Genomic DNA, 17630 nt, shown 5'->3' on the forward strand with positions numbered 1-17630 from the left:
CCTCTTTTTCTCCCTCCCTTCTTCCCCTGTCTCTAAAAATAAATAAACAAAATCTTTTAAAAAATAAATAAAATTAAAAACCACAAATTTAAATGTTGTGAAAGTAAATTAAGTAAATGTATAGTTTTCAGATGTACGACTCAAAGTTCTAAAATGTTTTTCTGAAGGGGTTACACATACATCTAAGGGTCTATTTCTCCCCAAATCCTTAGGTGATTTCAGTAAATATGAAGTTTGAAAAAAAATACATGAGATGCTAAAAAGAAAAGGGCCGTCAAGTTTGGAACAGGGAGGTAAGACGATCACAGGTGACGGAGAATGAGTGAACCACGGGGAGACGTCCACAGCACCAAAGGATCCCCTTTTCCCTGTGCCATGTGCAAGTTTTCTGAGAAATCAGGGCTTTTCCCTCACTGTTACCAGACAGACACTGAAGAGAGATTATTCAAGGGAAAGACTGATACTAAAGAAGTACCAAATGGATAACAAAACAACAATCAGCTGATACTTATCAGGATTTGCTGGGATAATGAACTTCTAAGGATACTCTATTGTCAGCAGTTGATGACTTGGGAAGGTGGACTCATTTGTGCTGCCTCTCGTGGTAGAGATTGTGAATAGGGGTGGGAGGGTTTCCACCTTAACACCAGAGAATAGGATTTCCTCTTCCCCCACTCAGATCTTCTGAAAAATTATTATTTAGAAACTGAAGAAAATTTAAACAATGTACATTTCTCTAGGAAGTTTCAATAAATTGCATTTTACTTCAAATAAAATTCAACCTAGGTGACCACATTCAGGCCAGCTTTTTAATCCAAAGTGAAATACCAAACTGAAGACCAAAAAGCATCAGAAACAATATCAGGCCAATTGTTCAAGAGGTGCCATTAATGAACCAACTTCTATTTGCCAGAATAAATCCATGGTTTTTCACCTGGAAAGGCCAACTTCCCCTTCAAAGCCTCTCTGCCTTCTCTTTGCTTTTCCTCTTGCAGAAATGGAAAGCACATTTTTATCATTTCCCTCTCTCCTCTGGATGCTAAAGAAACCATTTTAGGTTTGTTTTCTTGTTTCAAGAAAGCAGCCAAACTTTAGAGTGTAGTGTGTTTTAATTCATTTTGAAAAACAAGCTCACATGGATTGATTGATTCTTCAGGTCCCGGTATTTGGACCTGGCACACTATGAAGTCCAAACAACTCTGCATAGTTACATTAAACATGTTCTTGTGCTGCAAAGTCACTGGGTGCAGGTAGCAGTGAAACATTCCCAAGACAATCACTAGACATGCAGAATGCCAGCCAGAAGCATGGATCACCTTCAAGGGTCTTGCTGCAGGGAGCATGAGGTTGTATTTTGTGTGCATTGACAATCGTGTAGGGTAAGCCAACTGTGTTCAGGGGAGCAAAGCACCCCCTATTCCTCTGAACCTAAAGGGGTGTCTTCCCAAAAGGGATGTCTTTCTAATCTGTAAAGTATGGGGTCTAGATACCCCTCTGAGTCGAACCTGTTGCTCCTTCGAGAGTCAAAGCCAAGCCCCATGAACATGAAAGCGGAGTGACCTCCTCTGTTCCCATTCCCCAGCATGGAGAGAACAATTGCCATTCACCCCGTGAATCCTAAAAATCCCTCCATCCCTGGGTGTAAGCATGGACGCTGGCCAAGCAAGCCTTGGATACCCAGGACTGTTAGGTTGTGGCTATGTTGGTGTATCCCATGTACAAGGTGGTAAAGTGCTTTTGTTTCTTTGCCTGATCCGGCTGGGGTAGTGGGGCTTGGGGCTGCCTGCCTAGTGGCCCCTAGCCCATGTGCTTATATTGGGACCGGTCCCTAGGAATCTGCACCTGGTTGGCAGTCATTTTGTGGTGGATGTGGTAAATCGCCAGCGTTACCACAATGACGAGGCCCAGGATGAGCCCCAAAATCAGGGGCAAAGTTTCCTCCAACTGCTCCCGCTCATCCACCGGGCATTTGTGCTCTGAAATGGGAAAGAAGAAGAAAAGCAGTGAGGTTCTGTCAAAAGGTACTAAATCATAAGTTCTCCTACCAAAACTAAAAGGAAAATGGAGATAAAAATCTCTCTCAAGGAACCTTTGGGAAGACATTTTTTTTTTCCAGAAACCATATTTCCCCAACCAACTCTAAGGCTGAATCACAGTATTTTTGCACAATGTAAAATAAAAATACACCAATTAAATGGGGCAACATCAGTTATCAGATTCCTGGCAGATGTTGACAAAATATCCAGATGATTTTTTTCAATGTTCAGAGTGTTAGCATCAGACACAACCACCATCATTTTTATGGTTGTTTTAATTTTATAAGTTTTCATTGAAGTACTTCAGTGTAATGTACACAGAGAGAATTGCACATGAATATACAGCTTTAAAAAGTCTGAAAATACCAAGTGCTGGCAACAATATGAAGCAATTGGAACTCTCATACACCATTGATGGAAAGTGGTGCAAATACTTTTGTAAAACAGTTTAGTGCTTTCTAATTAAGGCAAAACACCTACCATATAACCAAACATTCTGTTCCTAGGCATTTACTTAGGAGTAATGAAAACATATGGACACAAAAAGACTTGAACATATATGCTCCTAAAAGCTTTATTCATATAGCCTAAAACTGTAAACAATCAAATGGCCATTAAAATAGAATGGATAAATAAACTAGTATATTCATACAATAGAATATTAGTCAACAATAAAAGGAAATGAACTATGGCTACACATAACAAAATGGATGAATCTCAAAAATACATTGAATGAAAACTGCCAGACACAAAAAAGTCCATATTGTGTGATGCCATTTACATGAGGTTGAAGATCAGGTAGGACTCAGCCCGTGGTGATTAAAATCCTAAAGGAGCTTATATCTGAGCAACAGGACACAAGAACGTTCAGATGCGGTAGAAATATGCTGTCTTGATCTAGGTGAGGTGACGTGGTTGCAAGTGTAGGTAAAAATGTATTGGGCTAAATGCTTTAGGTTTTTGCATTTTAATATATGTAAATATACTAAAATGTTTATTTTTTTAAGATTTAAAAAATGTTTATAGACAAGAAAGGAGGGTGAAAGATAGGGAGAGCAACATCAATGTGTGCTTGTCTTTCACATGCCTCCCCCCACCAAAATCCTGCCCTTCAATCCAGGCATGTGCCCTGACTGGGAATTGAACTGGGAACCCTTTGGTTCTCGGGCCTGCACTCAATCCACTGAGATACACCAGCCAGAGAATATACTAAAATGTTTAAATGAAAGTGCAGAGCTCAGTGAATTTTCACAAATAAACGCTCCATGTAACCAGTACCCAGATCAAGAAAGAAAATGTTACTAGCACTCAGGGCTGATGCTACTTTTACTCTCTTAAAATTCAAAACAGTCCAAGAGTCCTGTGTCTTCATTTTGAAATGGAACCAGGTGAGTACTTTGTAGAGCTGACTGGGAGTGCCTTCCACAGGCCAGTACACGTTTACTCGGGCCGCTTTGCTCCCTGTGGGTAACTAGTGGTCTTTCACAAAAGTTATGAGCTACAACTGGAGAAAGCAGGCTTTAGATATCTCTTCACAAAGACCAAGTTCTTAAGTCAAGGTGACCCACTGAACATTCCTGAGCAACTGCTGTGTGCCAGGACGCTCCAGAATCCCTGCTGACACAGTCCCTCCCCTTGGCTCACCTGAGACCAACGGAAAGGAGGATAAGGCCTGAGCCCAAGGGGTCTTTTCTCTCCGAAAACGAATCTGGAAAATCGCAGGCAAATATGCAGCTTTTATAAAGCTCATCCTTACCATGCCTGGTCCTTAAATTAACTTTCAGTTCCAAGCACAAAGATTGTCTCAGTTAGTCTTCATAAGTAATCCATATTGTAAACACCATTATACCCATTTACACATAAGGTAACTGAGGCAGAAAGAACTAAAGAATTTGTCCAAGGGTAAATGAAGTCCCAGTTTGAACTCAAAAGAGCCTAACTCAACAACAGTGTAATCAGGGCGGTACTTAGCAGACATGAGCTAGGGGTCGAGTTAGGGTCAGGCCTATAGCAGACCTGAACAGCTGGCACTCAGAGGCTGCCAAACTACAAGGTGGCTTAAAAGGAGGGCTCTGGGCTCTACCCGTCTGTCTGTGTACTGACCACAGGGGTACATTCAGTCTCTAAAAACCCAGTGAGTCGGATACTTATTACAAAGGGATATGAGGATACTTCTGAGTGATGGATATGTTGATATTTCTGAATTGTAGTGATGGCTTCATAGGTATAGTGTTAAGTCAGTATTTATCAAATCATACATTTAAATATGTACAGTTTATTGTATTTCAATTATACCTGAATAAAACTGTTTAAAATAAATGTGTAAACATATACATTTATACATTCCCCAACTTAAAAATTGTAACTAGTTTTCTTTAAAAAGATATTTTGTCAAATGTTTGAGATCTATTAGTACTAAACTGAGCCTTTTCGTTACAACCAGAAGGACTGAAAAGAATCAGCAGCGGACTTGCCTCTTTCACTCTTTGATTAAATTCTAGTACACTCTGCAGCCAAATTTACCCACTTCCCCAGGGGAAGGACCTACCTGCTGTTGTTACAAGGTGCACCAGGAACAGCTGTGGGCCTATAGCCCCATAGTCAGAGGCTGGGTTTTTCCCCCCTGATATCACATTGCCCCTCCGAAGAGAACAATAGAATAGAAATGGAGTCCCCTGGCATAGAGATTTTGTTGATAACAAAAGTTATTTGTTTTCCTCACCAAGACTCATACCATTGTTCATGTTATGTTACCATTGTGGGGTTTGCTCAATGTCCACATGCTAGCTGCAAACTCTTATCTTGTTATTCATAGCAAGCCTTCAAACCACACCTGAGTTTATATTAATGAGGGGACTTTGGGTAAGTCTCTAGGTCACCTAAGGATGGGGGCTGGTTGCCAGGAAAACCAATCCTGTGATTAAAGGGTTGGAACTTTCAGCCCCAACTCCCTGAGTTCTTGGAGGGGAGAGAGCTTGGAGATTTAGTTCAATCACCAACTGCCAATGATTTAATCAATTGTGTCTCTGTAATGGAAGCCTCTATAAAAATCCAAAAGAAGCCCTGGCTGGCGTAGTTCCGTGGATTGAGCAGGGGCTGTGAATCAAAGGGTTGCTGGTTCAATTCCTGGTCAGGGCACATACCTGGGTTGTGGTCCCCAGTAGGGGGTGTGCAAGAGGCAACCACACATTGATGTTTCTCTCCCTCTCTTTCTCCCTCCCTTCCCCCTCTCTAAAAATATATAAATAAAATCTTTTAAAAAATCCAAAAGGACAGGGTTGAGACAGCTTCTGGTTGGTGAACACATGGACATATGGGGAGAATGGCGTTCTCAGAGAGGTCCTGGAAGCACCTTTTGTAATAAGTGGGTGATCTAAGATGTAAAATGTTTCTCAGAGTTTTCTGAGCCACTCTAGCAAATTAATTGAACCTGAGGAGAAGGTCATGCAAACCTCCAACGTACATATAGCAGGTTGGTCAGAGTGTTGTCTGAAGTGGAGAGGAGGGACTGAGTTTTTAACCTGTGGGGTCGGATGATATCTTCAGGTGGATTGTGTCAGAATTGAGGTGAATCATAGGACTCCCAGTCAGTGTCAGAAAATTGCTTGTTGGTTGAGAAAAAAACACCACATACCAGATTTGGCATCAGAATCATAGTGCCAGAAAGTTATTATTAACTGGTAATAACTTTGATGTAGTTATAAGAAGTAACACCTCATATCCCATCCTTTAAAGAACACAGGAGAAAAGCACAATGTATTTTGGCAAAAAATGTATGTTTTAAAAAATATAGTTAAATTACTGTTGTTTCTTTTTTATTTCTATTTATTGATTTCAGAGAGAGAAAAAAAACATTGATTTGTTGTTCTATTTATTATGCATCATTGGTTGATTCTAGTATGTGTTCTGACCAGGGAATCAAACTTACAACCCAGGCATATCAGGGTGACACTCTCATCAACTGAACTACCTGTCCAGGGCCTGCGTTTCATTTCTTGACAAAGTTTTTGTTGCTTTAGGAAGAAACCTGAACTAAACACAGCACAGGAAGTGCTATTTAATGGAGTATTAAATTATGGACATGTCAGAAGTAATCATGGGCCCTGGCTGGTGTAGCTCAGTGGACTGAGTGCAGGCCTTCGAAACAAAGAATCGGTTTGATTCCCAGTCAGGGCACATGCCTGGGTTGCAGGCCAGTTCCCAGCGGGGGACCCATGAGAGGCGACCATACATTGATGTTTCTCTCCCTCTCTCCTTCCCTTCCCCTTTAGAGATAAGTGGATAAAATCTTTTTTTAAAAAGTAATCATGAGAAAATAGGAAATCTAAAAAGGTATCATGAGAAGTACTGAATCCTTACCCACCCCCTTCCATTAAGAGGTCAGTGAAATAAAGGGAAATTCTTGAGTCTACTATCCCTTATCCATCATTCCCAAATCCACAACGTTCTGGAAACCAAAAGTATTTTGTTATCACTCCTTTGGCAGCAAAACCTGACTTGAGCGAGGGGTGGACTGCTCACGGTTCTCACTCATCCTACTTAGTGTGAAGACTCACATGTTTCACTGCAGGATGAAGATACATTAATATATTTCATTACAGGGGCCTGCCCAACTTTTCTGGGCTCTCCCATAATACAAGAGTTCCTCTTTACCTGAGGGGGATATGTTCCAAAACCCCCAGTGAATGCTTGAAAATTGTGAAGAATACATATGAGATGATTTTCATATACACACCTACTGACGGTAAGTGATTTATAAATTAGGCACACGGGAGATGAACAACAATAACTAAAATGACCTGGAACGATTATAACAACACGCTGTACTACAAATTATATGAATGTGGTCTCTCTCAAGAGACCTCATTGCAGTACCTTCTGAACGAGATGATGTGCGATGACTCGAGCCTGCGTAATGATTGGAAGGGAGGTGAAGCGTGGGCGTGGTGAGGCGGCGCGGTGTTACAGGCTCTAAGGGTTACCCGAACACAGCCCTGCGATAACCGCCGTCCTCAGTGTGGTACCCTGGACAGTTCTGAGTGGCTAATGGCAGGGAGCATGTACTGCGTGGATGGGCTGGACAAAGGGATGATTCACGTCCCAGGCAGGATGAAGTGGGAGAGTGAGACATTTCATCATGCTGCTCAGAACATCGTACAATTAAAACTTATGAATCGTTTATTTCTGGGACCGTCCATTTAATACAGTTAGACCATGGTTGACTGTAGGTGACTGAAACTGTGGGAAGCAAAACTGCAGATAAGGGGGAACTGCTGTACATGAACTATCCACTGTATTTTCTTCCTAAAATCGGTAATATTCTGAATTCTGAAAAACCTTCAAGGGTTTTTTTAAAGATTTTATTTATTTATCTTTAGAGGGGAAGGGATGAAGAGAGGGAGAAATATCAATGTGTGGTTGCCTCTTGTGCATCCCTTGCTGGGAACTGGCCTACAACCCAGGCATGTGCCCTGACTGGGAATCAAACCGTGATCCTTTTGCTTTGCAGGCCTGCGCTCAATCCACTGAGCTAGACCAGCCAGAGCACCTTCAGGGGTTTTAAATGAGAGACTGTGAACCCATATTTCCTTTTCAGGCTTAAACCAGTGTTTTCGAACTGCCTCTGACCCATAGGGAGAAAAAAATTACATTACAAATCAGAACAGATGTATACACACATAACTGAAACCAAAGTTATCCCTATTTTGCACATCTGGTAATTCACACTCTACTCTCTTCCATTTTAAACAGTGCTGGTCATGATTCAGTAAAGCAGAGGTTATAATCTTTTTTGTACTAGTATGATAAAACTATAACTCCTCAGAATGATGCTCATAAAAATGTAAAAATAAAATATGTAAGATTATAAAAAACCAGATTACACTAAAATCCAGCTATCAAAATATCCTTAAATCACTTGGGACATGGTAATATATGTACTTTTTTGTTAATACACATATATACTGGTTGTGGTAAGAAGCATAACTGTTACTTTCCAAGATCTGCACAAGCTAATGTGAATAAAAATATGTATGATTTCTATTTGTGACAAAGTCACAGGTAATACTAATACTACTGTGGGTTGTTACCGCCACTTAAAATAGAAGAAAATATTAAATATTAATTAGAAATTAGGGGAAGTAAAGATGAAATATTCCCCATTGAAATATACAGACCCCTGAATTCTGTCCTCAAATGCCATGGACCCCAGGGTTAAGATCCTGTGCAATAAACTGATTGTACCACCTATAGATTATAAAACAAGCGAGGCCCTAGATCTGGGCCTGAAAGAAGAACACCTCTCAGCCCAGATCAAATCTGGCTTTGGATGCTCCAAGACCCCTTGCTCCTTGTCCACTTCCAGAGGCCTTGGGATCACTCATGCCTCTGTCCTGGCTGGCCTCAGAGTTCTGGAGAACACAGAACGGGGCTCAGGATGCTGGCCTGGGGCTGGGTAAGGCAACAACCAGCCTAGTCATTGGAAAGAACCAGAGGAAGACAGATCAGACACCATGGGGATGACCTAGCGTCAGTTCCATTTCCCAACTATGGTCACAACAACCATAAACCCGGTGTCCCCCACCGAAACCTCGATTCATTGTAGATTCTGTTTTCTGTACATGTGTTTTATTTTCTTTTGTTCCATTTGACGAGCACCGCATTTCAAAGTAGTATTTACTCCCTGAGGCAAAGTCCAAGAATTCTTCACTGCACCCCAAATGAAGAGCATTGAGGTAGGCAATGGACCAAGAGGCAAGCTGTCTGCTTTCTCAATTTCTGTGAATGCTACCAACTATTCCTGTCCTGGGAGGAGGCAGCCTTTTGCTGCCCCTGCTTCCTTCACTGTCTGACAGTGTAGCTGAAGGAAGGGGGTTGTCCCTGGTTTCATATTCCATATATTCTCTGGGCTGGCTCTGAACTCCTGTAACCTCAGCAAGGTATAATTTGCATGCTGAGAAGTTGTTCATATGAGTGGACTTTGGAGAACTTTGGCTAGAGACAAGGAGATACTCTCACCAAAATGTAGGCACCAGCCATTAAAAAAAGATAACAGAAGCCAGTACTGACTGAAGCCCCTGTGTGCCAGGAAGGCGCACGCCCATGGAGCAGTTGTACAAACTCTTTCCCACCAGCCTGTAAGCTTCACCGGAGCAGGGAAAGGCTTTATCTCCCAGTACACAGGTGTAGCAGACATGAACAATGTCTGGTTCCCTTGACAGTCACTCACCATAGCCACACAGTCCCATGGATTTTGACTGCCAGGCAAGTTAGACATCCCAGAGTCAATACCCGTCCCTCCACCTCAGCAGCCATTGGAAAGGTTGTCGGGTACCCTGATTTCATTAGTTTTTAATCATGGCTTCTAATATTCCTAACAGCATGACTTGTAGATGCCACCTAATCTGAGTGGATGGGAGTTGGCAGGTAAATGCTCTCCCTCCCCCACCCCCACCACAGGTGGGATAATCAAGGCAGGTTTTCTAGCCTCTCCCAGAGACTCGGAGGTTCCAGCAGTGTGACCCCACCTTGCTCATCGATGCACCTGTGCTGGCTGCCTTGCCTTCCTATCTCACTTCTCCAATCCCCTACCAGGGCTTTCTAGAACCACCTTGTAAATAAACTATTTGCACTTATATACACCCTTAGGATCTGCTTGTGGGCAACCCAAATGGAAACACTATGTTCTAGGACAGTACTGGGAACACAGAATTCTAAGGCTGCCCAGAAACATGGCCCTGCACCGGAGCTCCACATTGTACCTTCAGCACAGTTCTCAGCAGTTTTAATAACAGAATTATCTCCTTCTGGATGCTTGTCTAAGAGGCCCTGAAGAGGGACTACCCAGGGTGACATGTTTCCTGACTGGCAGGTGCCAAGTAAATCACGGGTCTACATATCCCTTTGGATCAGTGTCAGCAAACCCCGCCTGCATGTGGCATGGCAGCTAAACACAGGGCACCTCCTGAGGGTGGTGTACAGAGAAAAGTAAGGCACATTCATTTCCGCTAGGACACAAATCGTTTTCCCCACAATTCTGGATAAAATACAGATCAGGTGGCATCTCCCAATCACTCTGTTCATAGCAATGATAAAAAGCTCATGAGTTCAGCGTACCCAACAGCCTTTTTAAGGGTGCCTCCCGCATCCACATATCAATTACAGTTGCTCAGCAGAAGAAGCAGCTGAGGCTCTGAGAGGCTAAGAGCACAGGATCTGATACCCAATGGTAGGTTCTGGGCCCAGCCCTGGCAGCCAGTAGGAGTGCAGCCTTCACCAGTAACTGCACTGCTCTGAGCCTCAGTTTCTCCACTGTAAGCAGGGATCTCAGGACCTTCTTCACAGGTTACTATGTTTGTTTTTCCTTCTTGAGAGTTAAAAAGAGACCAGCCTATATGGTAACTTTTAAATGCCTGTTAAACCTGGGTCTCTAATAAAGAGAAACAGAGGCCCCCTCATGTTCTGCCAGGCTTCTTTTGTCATTATGCATAAAAGTTGCCTTCAATTCAAGTCATTACACTACTTAGCCTGATCTGTTTCTCCCAGGGCCACATCCCCCATCCCATTACAGACAGAAATCTCTGGGGCCCTCCAAGGGACACACAAGGAAATAACTGTGGGAGGGCCAGTTAATCCAACCCAATTGAGAAACAAGGGGTGCTTTGGACTGCAGGCTGGCCGAAAACACACAAGGTGTATTTGTTATGAAAATGAGCCAACATGGCCTCTGTGTATTGGCTCCTAGGTGGTTTATTTCCCCACTGAAGACTGAGACCCATTAGCTGAAAAGCCCTCCGGTGCAACACTCAAATTTTACACATCCAATTATTTTTATAATAGTCCAAAGAAGCAGATTTTAGCCATTTAGAGCCTGTCTGCTTTGCATAACAAACCTCAACCAACAGCTGTCACCCAATGATAAGCTAGGGCCCTGTAGTTATAAGGCCTGGAGCCTCTTTGCTGCCTCTGACCTAGAGGCTCCTCACAGTGCTGCTGAGTGGCAAATACCACCTAAGAACTAAGCCCCCTCCCAATACTCCTCTTCCTCCAGGAGGCCCGCTGCTCTCTTTCCTTCTGGATGGTGGTCCACGAGGTGCTGCCCTCTGCACAGTCCCGTGCTCTGAAAGGTTTCCCTTTCATGCAACCCTGTCCAAGCACCATACAATAAGGTTTGTGTGTTACTGCCTCTCATGGTCATAACTTCTCCTTGCTAAGCTCAAACCACCCCCCCCCACCTCCACAGTATTCCACAGACCAGGAGCATCGCCAGGAGCTTGCTAAAAATGGAGCACACTGGGCCCTGCCTGCAGACCTACTGAACCAGACTCTGTATGTTAACTAGATCACCGCAGTTGTATACACTGCCCTGGAAGATTCGTGTGCATATTGCAGTCGGAGACGTGCTGGGCTAAGAGACTTTAGCTGGGGGTTAGTGTAGTAACCAAGCTCAATGCTCTAAAGGAATTTGTGTGACAAAGATGTAAACCCCCATTTGGACTGAGAGAGGCCCCTGTGCATGTGCAGTAATGCACTTCACTGACCCTTCCTTGTTTTTCTCAGTCTATGAAGTAGGCAGGTGTAAAACTGCAGGCTGTCAGGTAGGACCCCCTTATACGGGGAATAGATTCTTCATTAGAAACCCTGATACTGTGGCTCAGGCACATACATGACCGACTGCATGTACACACCCCTGCAGTGGGCATATAGATATATGACCAGACACTCCCCAATACACACACACACACACACACACACACATGCAAGCACACTCCACTCACACCCACACAGGCATTTTAACACATCCAGGGCCTCCTGAGTGTTTATTCTGGGGAATGGTGGAGGGTTGGGCAAAAGAAATCTTTTGAATTCCACCAAATCAGATAAAATGGTCTCTTACAAAACACAGTGCAGGGCAGGGCGGAGAGGCTCAGACAAGGAGGAGCTGGGAACAAAAGAATCCCTGCCACACAAAGGCACTTGGATCCAGTGAGTGACTCTGAATGGGCTTCCTCCTCCCCGGAGTATCAAGGCTGAAACTCCAGGGTGCCGTACAGACGGGAACATCCTAATTATTACCCAGAAAAGCCTGGGTGAGACAGGTGCAATTTGCTTTTGCTTAATGTGTCTGCATTTAGGAAGTTACACGTGGTTACAAACTCTCTAAGTCTATTCTGCACGTCTAAGATCTGGAAGTGAATTTAAAACAACGCTTTACAAACAAAAGATGTCATTAGTTCCATGCCATGAACTTCAACAATTTTTAGAAAGGTGGATCTGGTTCTTATCAGAATTCATTTACTCTTACTTTGTACACAATTCTAAACATCCATGAGATTCAATTTCTCAGTGCATGATCAACAACTATAAGCAACAACTTAGAAATAACCAAGTGGATTAGGGCAAGGTCGTGGTAAGAAACTAGTAAAAGCAGCAATTACAGTGCCAGCAGGACCAGAGGTAAAGAAGTGCCAAAAAACAGCTGACCAGCAAAAAATCAAAAGGGCACGCGAGAGTCCTGAAAGGACCCATGTAAACTCAAAAGCATCTACAGTAGGGACCCTGGGGACCGATACTACACAAGCCAATACTTTCATACAAAACTATGGGTCGTCGATAATCACAAATAGAGTTATAAGTATTTTAATACTTTCAGTTTAAGAAAGACACTATTACATTTATGAATACTTTGTTTAAAAATAGGTTATTAAAAATGCTAAGGTCTTGACACAGAGTTTAGTTTCAATTGCATAGAAAATACATTAAAATGGAGTAGCCCATTCTTCCATGAAAACCATTCAATGTGGTACTCCTTTACTATATCAATTAAATTCTAATTGGTCTGGCACTGAGGCATTTGGAAGTCTCTATGAACTGAGTACACAGCTTCAGAATATCAGTTCAGCCAAAGGTAACTGGACAGCTGCAATGTGCCAAGCATGGTATTAGGTGCTAAAAATACAAGGATGAAAAAGAAGCTAACCCTTCTATCAAGGACATAGGAACTCTTGAATGCCTTCTGAATAATCAATCATGTGGTGCCAGGGGAGGTAGATCTATTCAGTATAATTTAAGTGGGATGGGCATTTTATGAAAGCTGCATTCCTTGGGCAATGACAATGATTTGTGTGTGACATAAACGGAGACTCCCTAATACCCTGCACATTGGAATAGCTACATTCACCTGCGGAGCCCATAAAGAATCAGAGTATCTCCCCATTTTTTAACCATGAGAAATAAAACGAATACGCAGCTGTCTTTAACAACTTCCTCCAGACAAGAGAGAGACAACAAATGAATTGAAGAACTCCCTTTCCCTGCATTTGTTGAGTGTAAATCGTTGCTAGACTTGGACAAATTGCGGAAAGGCGGACATGCCCTGTCTCTGCTGGGAGACAGAGAATCAAGAGAATGTGGATGCTTTGAATCTGCCTGATCCCCTTCAGGGGCTAGCACAGACTGAAAAGAAGCATATCTTTTACAACCCAGAGGAAAATGATCAGGGACCCATGCCTCCCTGGAGCTTTGGGGGTATATCCCTCCTACAAGGGGAGTGACGGGTGGAGGCAGGCCTCCATAATTCTCTCTCTGTGATCTTCATGTGATCTACACACACACACACACATGCACACCCCTATTGCATTCTAGTCACAAAAAATTTTGACTCACAGTGGTAAAACCTACAGCTGGAAGTATCTGAAAGAACATGGAGAAATTGAGGCCCACACATACAAAGTCCCTTCCCTTCTTCAACTGATGACTATCTAGATACTACCTGAGATTTTTAGCTGCTTTTTGATTAGAAGATTTGCATTAACATTCTTACCTCTCTCCCTATCAAGGTCTTCTTTTGGCAAAGGAAGAGAGGTGGAGAAAGATGAAGAAATAAAGGAAGTGTGGGAAGAATGAAGTGAAGGAGAATAGGAGAGAGGGAAGGAGGAAAAAGGGAAGGATTGAAGAAAGTTGATATGATTCAGTTAACTGCCTTTATTCTTTGAAAAATATTGTAGAAGGAAGTAGTGTCATGTCAGCCTAGAGGAAAGCCAGGTGGCAGCAGCCTGGGACCCTGGCAGATCCCTCTCCACATCCATCCTGAAGTCAGCCTTCCCTTCCCTCCTCCCTTTCTTTTCCCACCCCCACCCCCCACCAACCTACCTTCACTGAAGACAAAATCAGAGATGATGTCAAAGGGCTGGATGTGGACTGCGGACAGGATCATGGTGACTGTCTTCTGAGGATCGCTGGAGGCTAGTGAAATGGTCTGCTGAGCTTGACACTCATAGGACTTTCCGGCTGGGGTGACCAAGGCTGAGAGGTGATGTGAGTTGGCTGTGTGCTTCCCAGCTGCAGGGAAGACCCAGAGTGATGGTTCGGCCCCTCTCACTGGCAGAACCCCCTTGCTCCTACTAACCTCCCCAGCCGGAGTTGGCTCTTGCCTCTCAGCTCCAAGCTCCCCTCCAGTGTCACCTTGCCAGGGCTCTTCTTGTGGCATCGGGTGGTGTCAAAGAACAAATACACCCATTCCTTCATGAGCAGGAGCTCCTTAAACATTAATATGGAATTTATGCAAATTTTGGAATTTCTTCTTAGAAGAGGAGCATGAAGCCTAAAAAGCTTGTTTACTCTGTAAAACCTTACAACAGAGATCCCGAAGACACAGAACAGGGGCTTGGTGTTTTACATTTCACACTGGTCCCCAAAGAATAAAATATCTTTCTCAAAGCATGTCTGATTTCTGGTGCCCTGGACAGACGGCCTGGCACACTCGTACATACCCCTGGGCACCTACTACCTTTTTCTCCTTTACTGGCCTACTTTGTTTCCCGACCCCCTGCACCTTTTTCCTTTTGTTTGTGGGGGAAGGGGCCCTAATTTAACCAGGAAAATACTTGAATATGAATTTTGATGAAGATAAGAAAACACTTTTTTTTGGTGTGATGTTAAAAGGGTATAAACAAAAAGTGACATGTCGTCTTTCATGGGCTCAATATCTTTTCCCAACTCAGGTGTTCAGATGACCGAAGGCCTCATCATGGGGATATTCCACAATTTACAAAATAAATAAATAAATTTAAACGTGGTCTTCAACAGTGCCTGCAAATGCAAACATTGTTATTTGGGGAATGAACATTCCTCTGGCCACAATATTTTTGGAGAATCTGGGTGAGTTTTGGGAATGATAGGTAGAAAACGCTAATAATTAGGCCACGGTTTAGAACTCCTGGTGGCTGCAGTCGATGACTGAAGGTGGCATGGGGGGAGGGCCTGCTGCCATGCGCAAAAAGATAGCGAGGCCATCAGGTCCTGACCGAAAAGGAAAGTCATTCTGCCCCCCTTCAAGTTTTAGCACATGAAAACAAAACAAAAACCAAGAGCAGAAAAAATAGACAGAGCTTTGTTCTTCTCTGTGCCTCCCTAAAGGACACATCACAAGAGGTCGTCCCGAAGCTGTCAGGGGAAGTCAGCCCCTCACGGAGATGTCTCATCCAGCATCAGATCACCAGCGACTGGCTGATTCTGGCTGAGGTTTCTTGCGCATCTACAAGGGTCCAGAGGACCCACCGGCGGTTCCATTCCTCTGGCTTGGAGGACAAGCCAGGGCGGATTTGGCCTGGGAGGCAAATTCCATGGCTCAAAGCCCTGATCAGTTTCCAGAACATTTCCTGATTTCTTGAGGAATTCACTTTCCACGCCTACGCCACTGGAGTGTCCATGCTTTCGGAAGCGCTCTCCCCAGGTCTGCTGACCTCTACTTACCACTGACTGCGTCTTTAAAATGGGTCTTCTCAGAGGAGTCGTAGACAAACTGGACCTTGCTCAGCCTCCACGTTGCCTCGAGTCCCTTGGACGTGTTGTGACTTTCCTGCCGAGTGGGAGAAGAGTGCATCAACAGCCCCTGAGACTTCTGCGTGGAGAAACCAAAGGGCAGCCTTTGCCCACACCCTCCCAGAAGTCTGCGCCCCCTCTGCTCAGTTACCTTTACAAACAGCATTTTGAGCGTGTATGCGCGATCCACCCAGAACACCTGCAGCTCCGATTCGTTGTGGCCACAGCGGCCCTTCACTTCAGCTCCCCGGGTCAGCGAAATATCAGCCTGTTCCGTGATCAGCTGGGAACACAGATGCCCCGCACCCCCTCAGCGCACCCGGCCCTGAGGGGGCTGTAAAGGGCGGCAGGTCCAAACTCCGGGTTGCACGCCTGGGCGCTCCTTTGCGCGCTCTCGCGCGCTCCCAGGTCCGGGAACATGCGGTTAGGTGCTGTACGTGCAGACCCCGCCGTTAGGGAAGCAGAGAGGGGGATTACTTTCAAAGCAGGCAGGGCGAGCAGAAGGCGTTACAAGCCGGAACCCCCATGCAGCATTCAGGAGCAGCCTGCGGGGGCTCAAAGAGCAAGGCGGGCGACCCAGGTCTTCATAGGGTCTCGAGGGTGGGTGCCCTTTGCCCCTGGAGCCCTGGGAGCAAGCTGGGAGGGAAAAGGTTCCTTACATCAACATAATTGCTGGCCCACACATCATAAGGGACAATAAATTTGGCTGCAAACTCTGCCATGAGACATGTCGTCCCATTTTCCCGCACCACAAATATATCTTTTTCAGGATTAGTGGAAAGGCCTGAGAGATTTTCCACTTCTTGTTCTGCCATGATTCGAGCCATTGTATCTGTAGGGGGAAAAAAATCCCATCGGTTCCAGGCTCGGTGAGCCCACGCGTCCTGGGAAAGTGGGTGGAGATCGTGGTCTGCAGGCTCTGGGCAAAGTTCCCTGACGACCGCTGTGCACTCTGTGAGCCATTTCTCTAACCTAGCGCCAACCAATTCAACTCCGCTGTGGTTAGTGTATAATAAAAAATTAAATTAAACATTAAACCTTTACTAATTTATAACCCCACTGGCCTTTTTCTTTATCTTAGGATTTTAAACCAAATCCTTCTTGTCAATGGTCTGACCCTACGAAGCAGGCCCATGTAGCACTCTGTCTGGCATACAGGTGTGTGGGTCTCTGGGGAATTCCTCGCCACCAGCGGGAAGACTCTCGGTCCCCTCCCCCACCCCAAAGGAAAAAAGAAACCCCTGCAAAATGAAAGCTACTGACTTTACTATGCCGGCTCTATTCTCTGCAGAGTGCACTCTGCCCTCGCGGTCGCCGAAACGTTTACTCACGGAACAGCATCAGGAGAACTCGAAGTCTATTCCAGCTGAGAACGGCTCTTCCTTGGAGATCCATGCCTGCCGTGCGGTGAATGAGGCCAGATGTGCTGCTGCAGAGGCGGTCCGAGAGGGAATCCCTTAAAGTCGCCGCTGGAGTGAGCCGAGGTGAGCGAGGGGCGGGGGCGCCCAGAGGGAGGAGGTAGGGAGCGCGTGTTCTGAGAGCGCTGGCTAGGACTTGCTGTCCGGTGCCGCACCGACCGATGCAGGCTGAACACGAGTCTGCTCACTGCAGAGGAATGGACCGCGAGGCGAGGGAGCTGTCCACGGCTACGAGTGCTGAAAGGAATAGGTTGTACTGCAGGAGCGATTGTGGCTTGGATTGTGCAGAGGGTCAATGAAAATAGGGCGGTGGGGGGGGGGGGACTAAAATTCTCCCTGAGTCTGTTTCATGTTC

At 44.7% G+C, this 17630-nt stretch overlaps 1 protein-coding gene and 1 long non-coding RNA gene across 3 annotated transcripts in view; one reads left to right on the forward strand and one right to left on the reverse strand.

Moving 5' to 3' along the window:
- Positions 1 to 1135: 1135 nt before the first annotated feature.
- LAMP5 (lysosomal associated membrane protein family member 5) lies at positions 1136 to 17269 on the reverse strand. The gene is made up of 6 exons (XM_037136450.2): positions 17189 to 17269; positions 16517 to 16689; positions 16009 to 16140; positions 15789 to 15894; positions 14187 to 14375; positions 1136 to 1976 (listed from the first exon to the last, which is right to left on the reverse strand). Exons 1-6 carry the CDS (start codon positions 17250 to 17252, stop codon positions 1798 to 1800), a joined length of 843 nt encoding a protein of 280 aa, XP_036992345.2. The 5' UTR covers positions 17253 to 17269; the 3' UTR covers positions 1136 to 1797.
- LOC128628292 (uncharacterized) overlaps positions 16949 to 17630 on the forward strand; it is a 79460-nt gene continuing 78778 nt past the window's right edge. For both annotated transcript variants that reach the window (XR_008392632.1, XR_008392631.1), the window contains exons 1-2: positions 16949 to 17015; positions 17149 to 17341. This is a non-coding gene — a long non-coding RNA (uncharacterized LOC128628292). The remainder of the gene's footprint in view (positions 17016 to 17148; positions 17342 to 17630) is intronic.

This window comes from Artibeus jamaicensis, unplaced genomic scaffold (genome assembly GCF_021234435.1).
Source record: "Artibeus jamaicensis isolate MK-2021 breed Jamaican fruit bat unplaced genomic scaffold, CSHL_Jam_final contig_685, whole genome shotgun sequence".
NCBI lineage: Eukaryota > Metazoa > Chordata > Mammalia > Chiroptera > Phyllostomidae > Artibeus > Artibeus jamaicensis.

Bases quoted from the DNA above. Each gene is read 5' to 3' on its own strand.
- LAMP5 (XM_037136450.2), bottom strand. From the start codon at position 17,252: ATGGATCTCCAAGGAAGAGCCGTTCTCAGCTGGAATAGACTTCGAGTT. The intron at 14,376-15,788 runs GTAAGTAGAGGT...TCTTCCCTGCAG, and splicing joins TTTTAAAGACGCAGTCAGTG to CTGGGAAGCACACAGCCAAC. The intron at 1,977-14,186 runs GTAGGTTGGTGG...TTCCCATTTCAG, and splicing joins TGATTTTGTCTTCAGTGAAG to AGCACAAATGCCCGGTGGAT.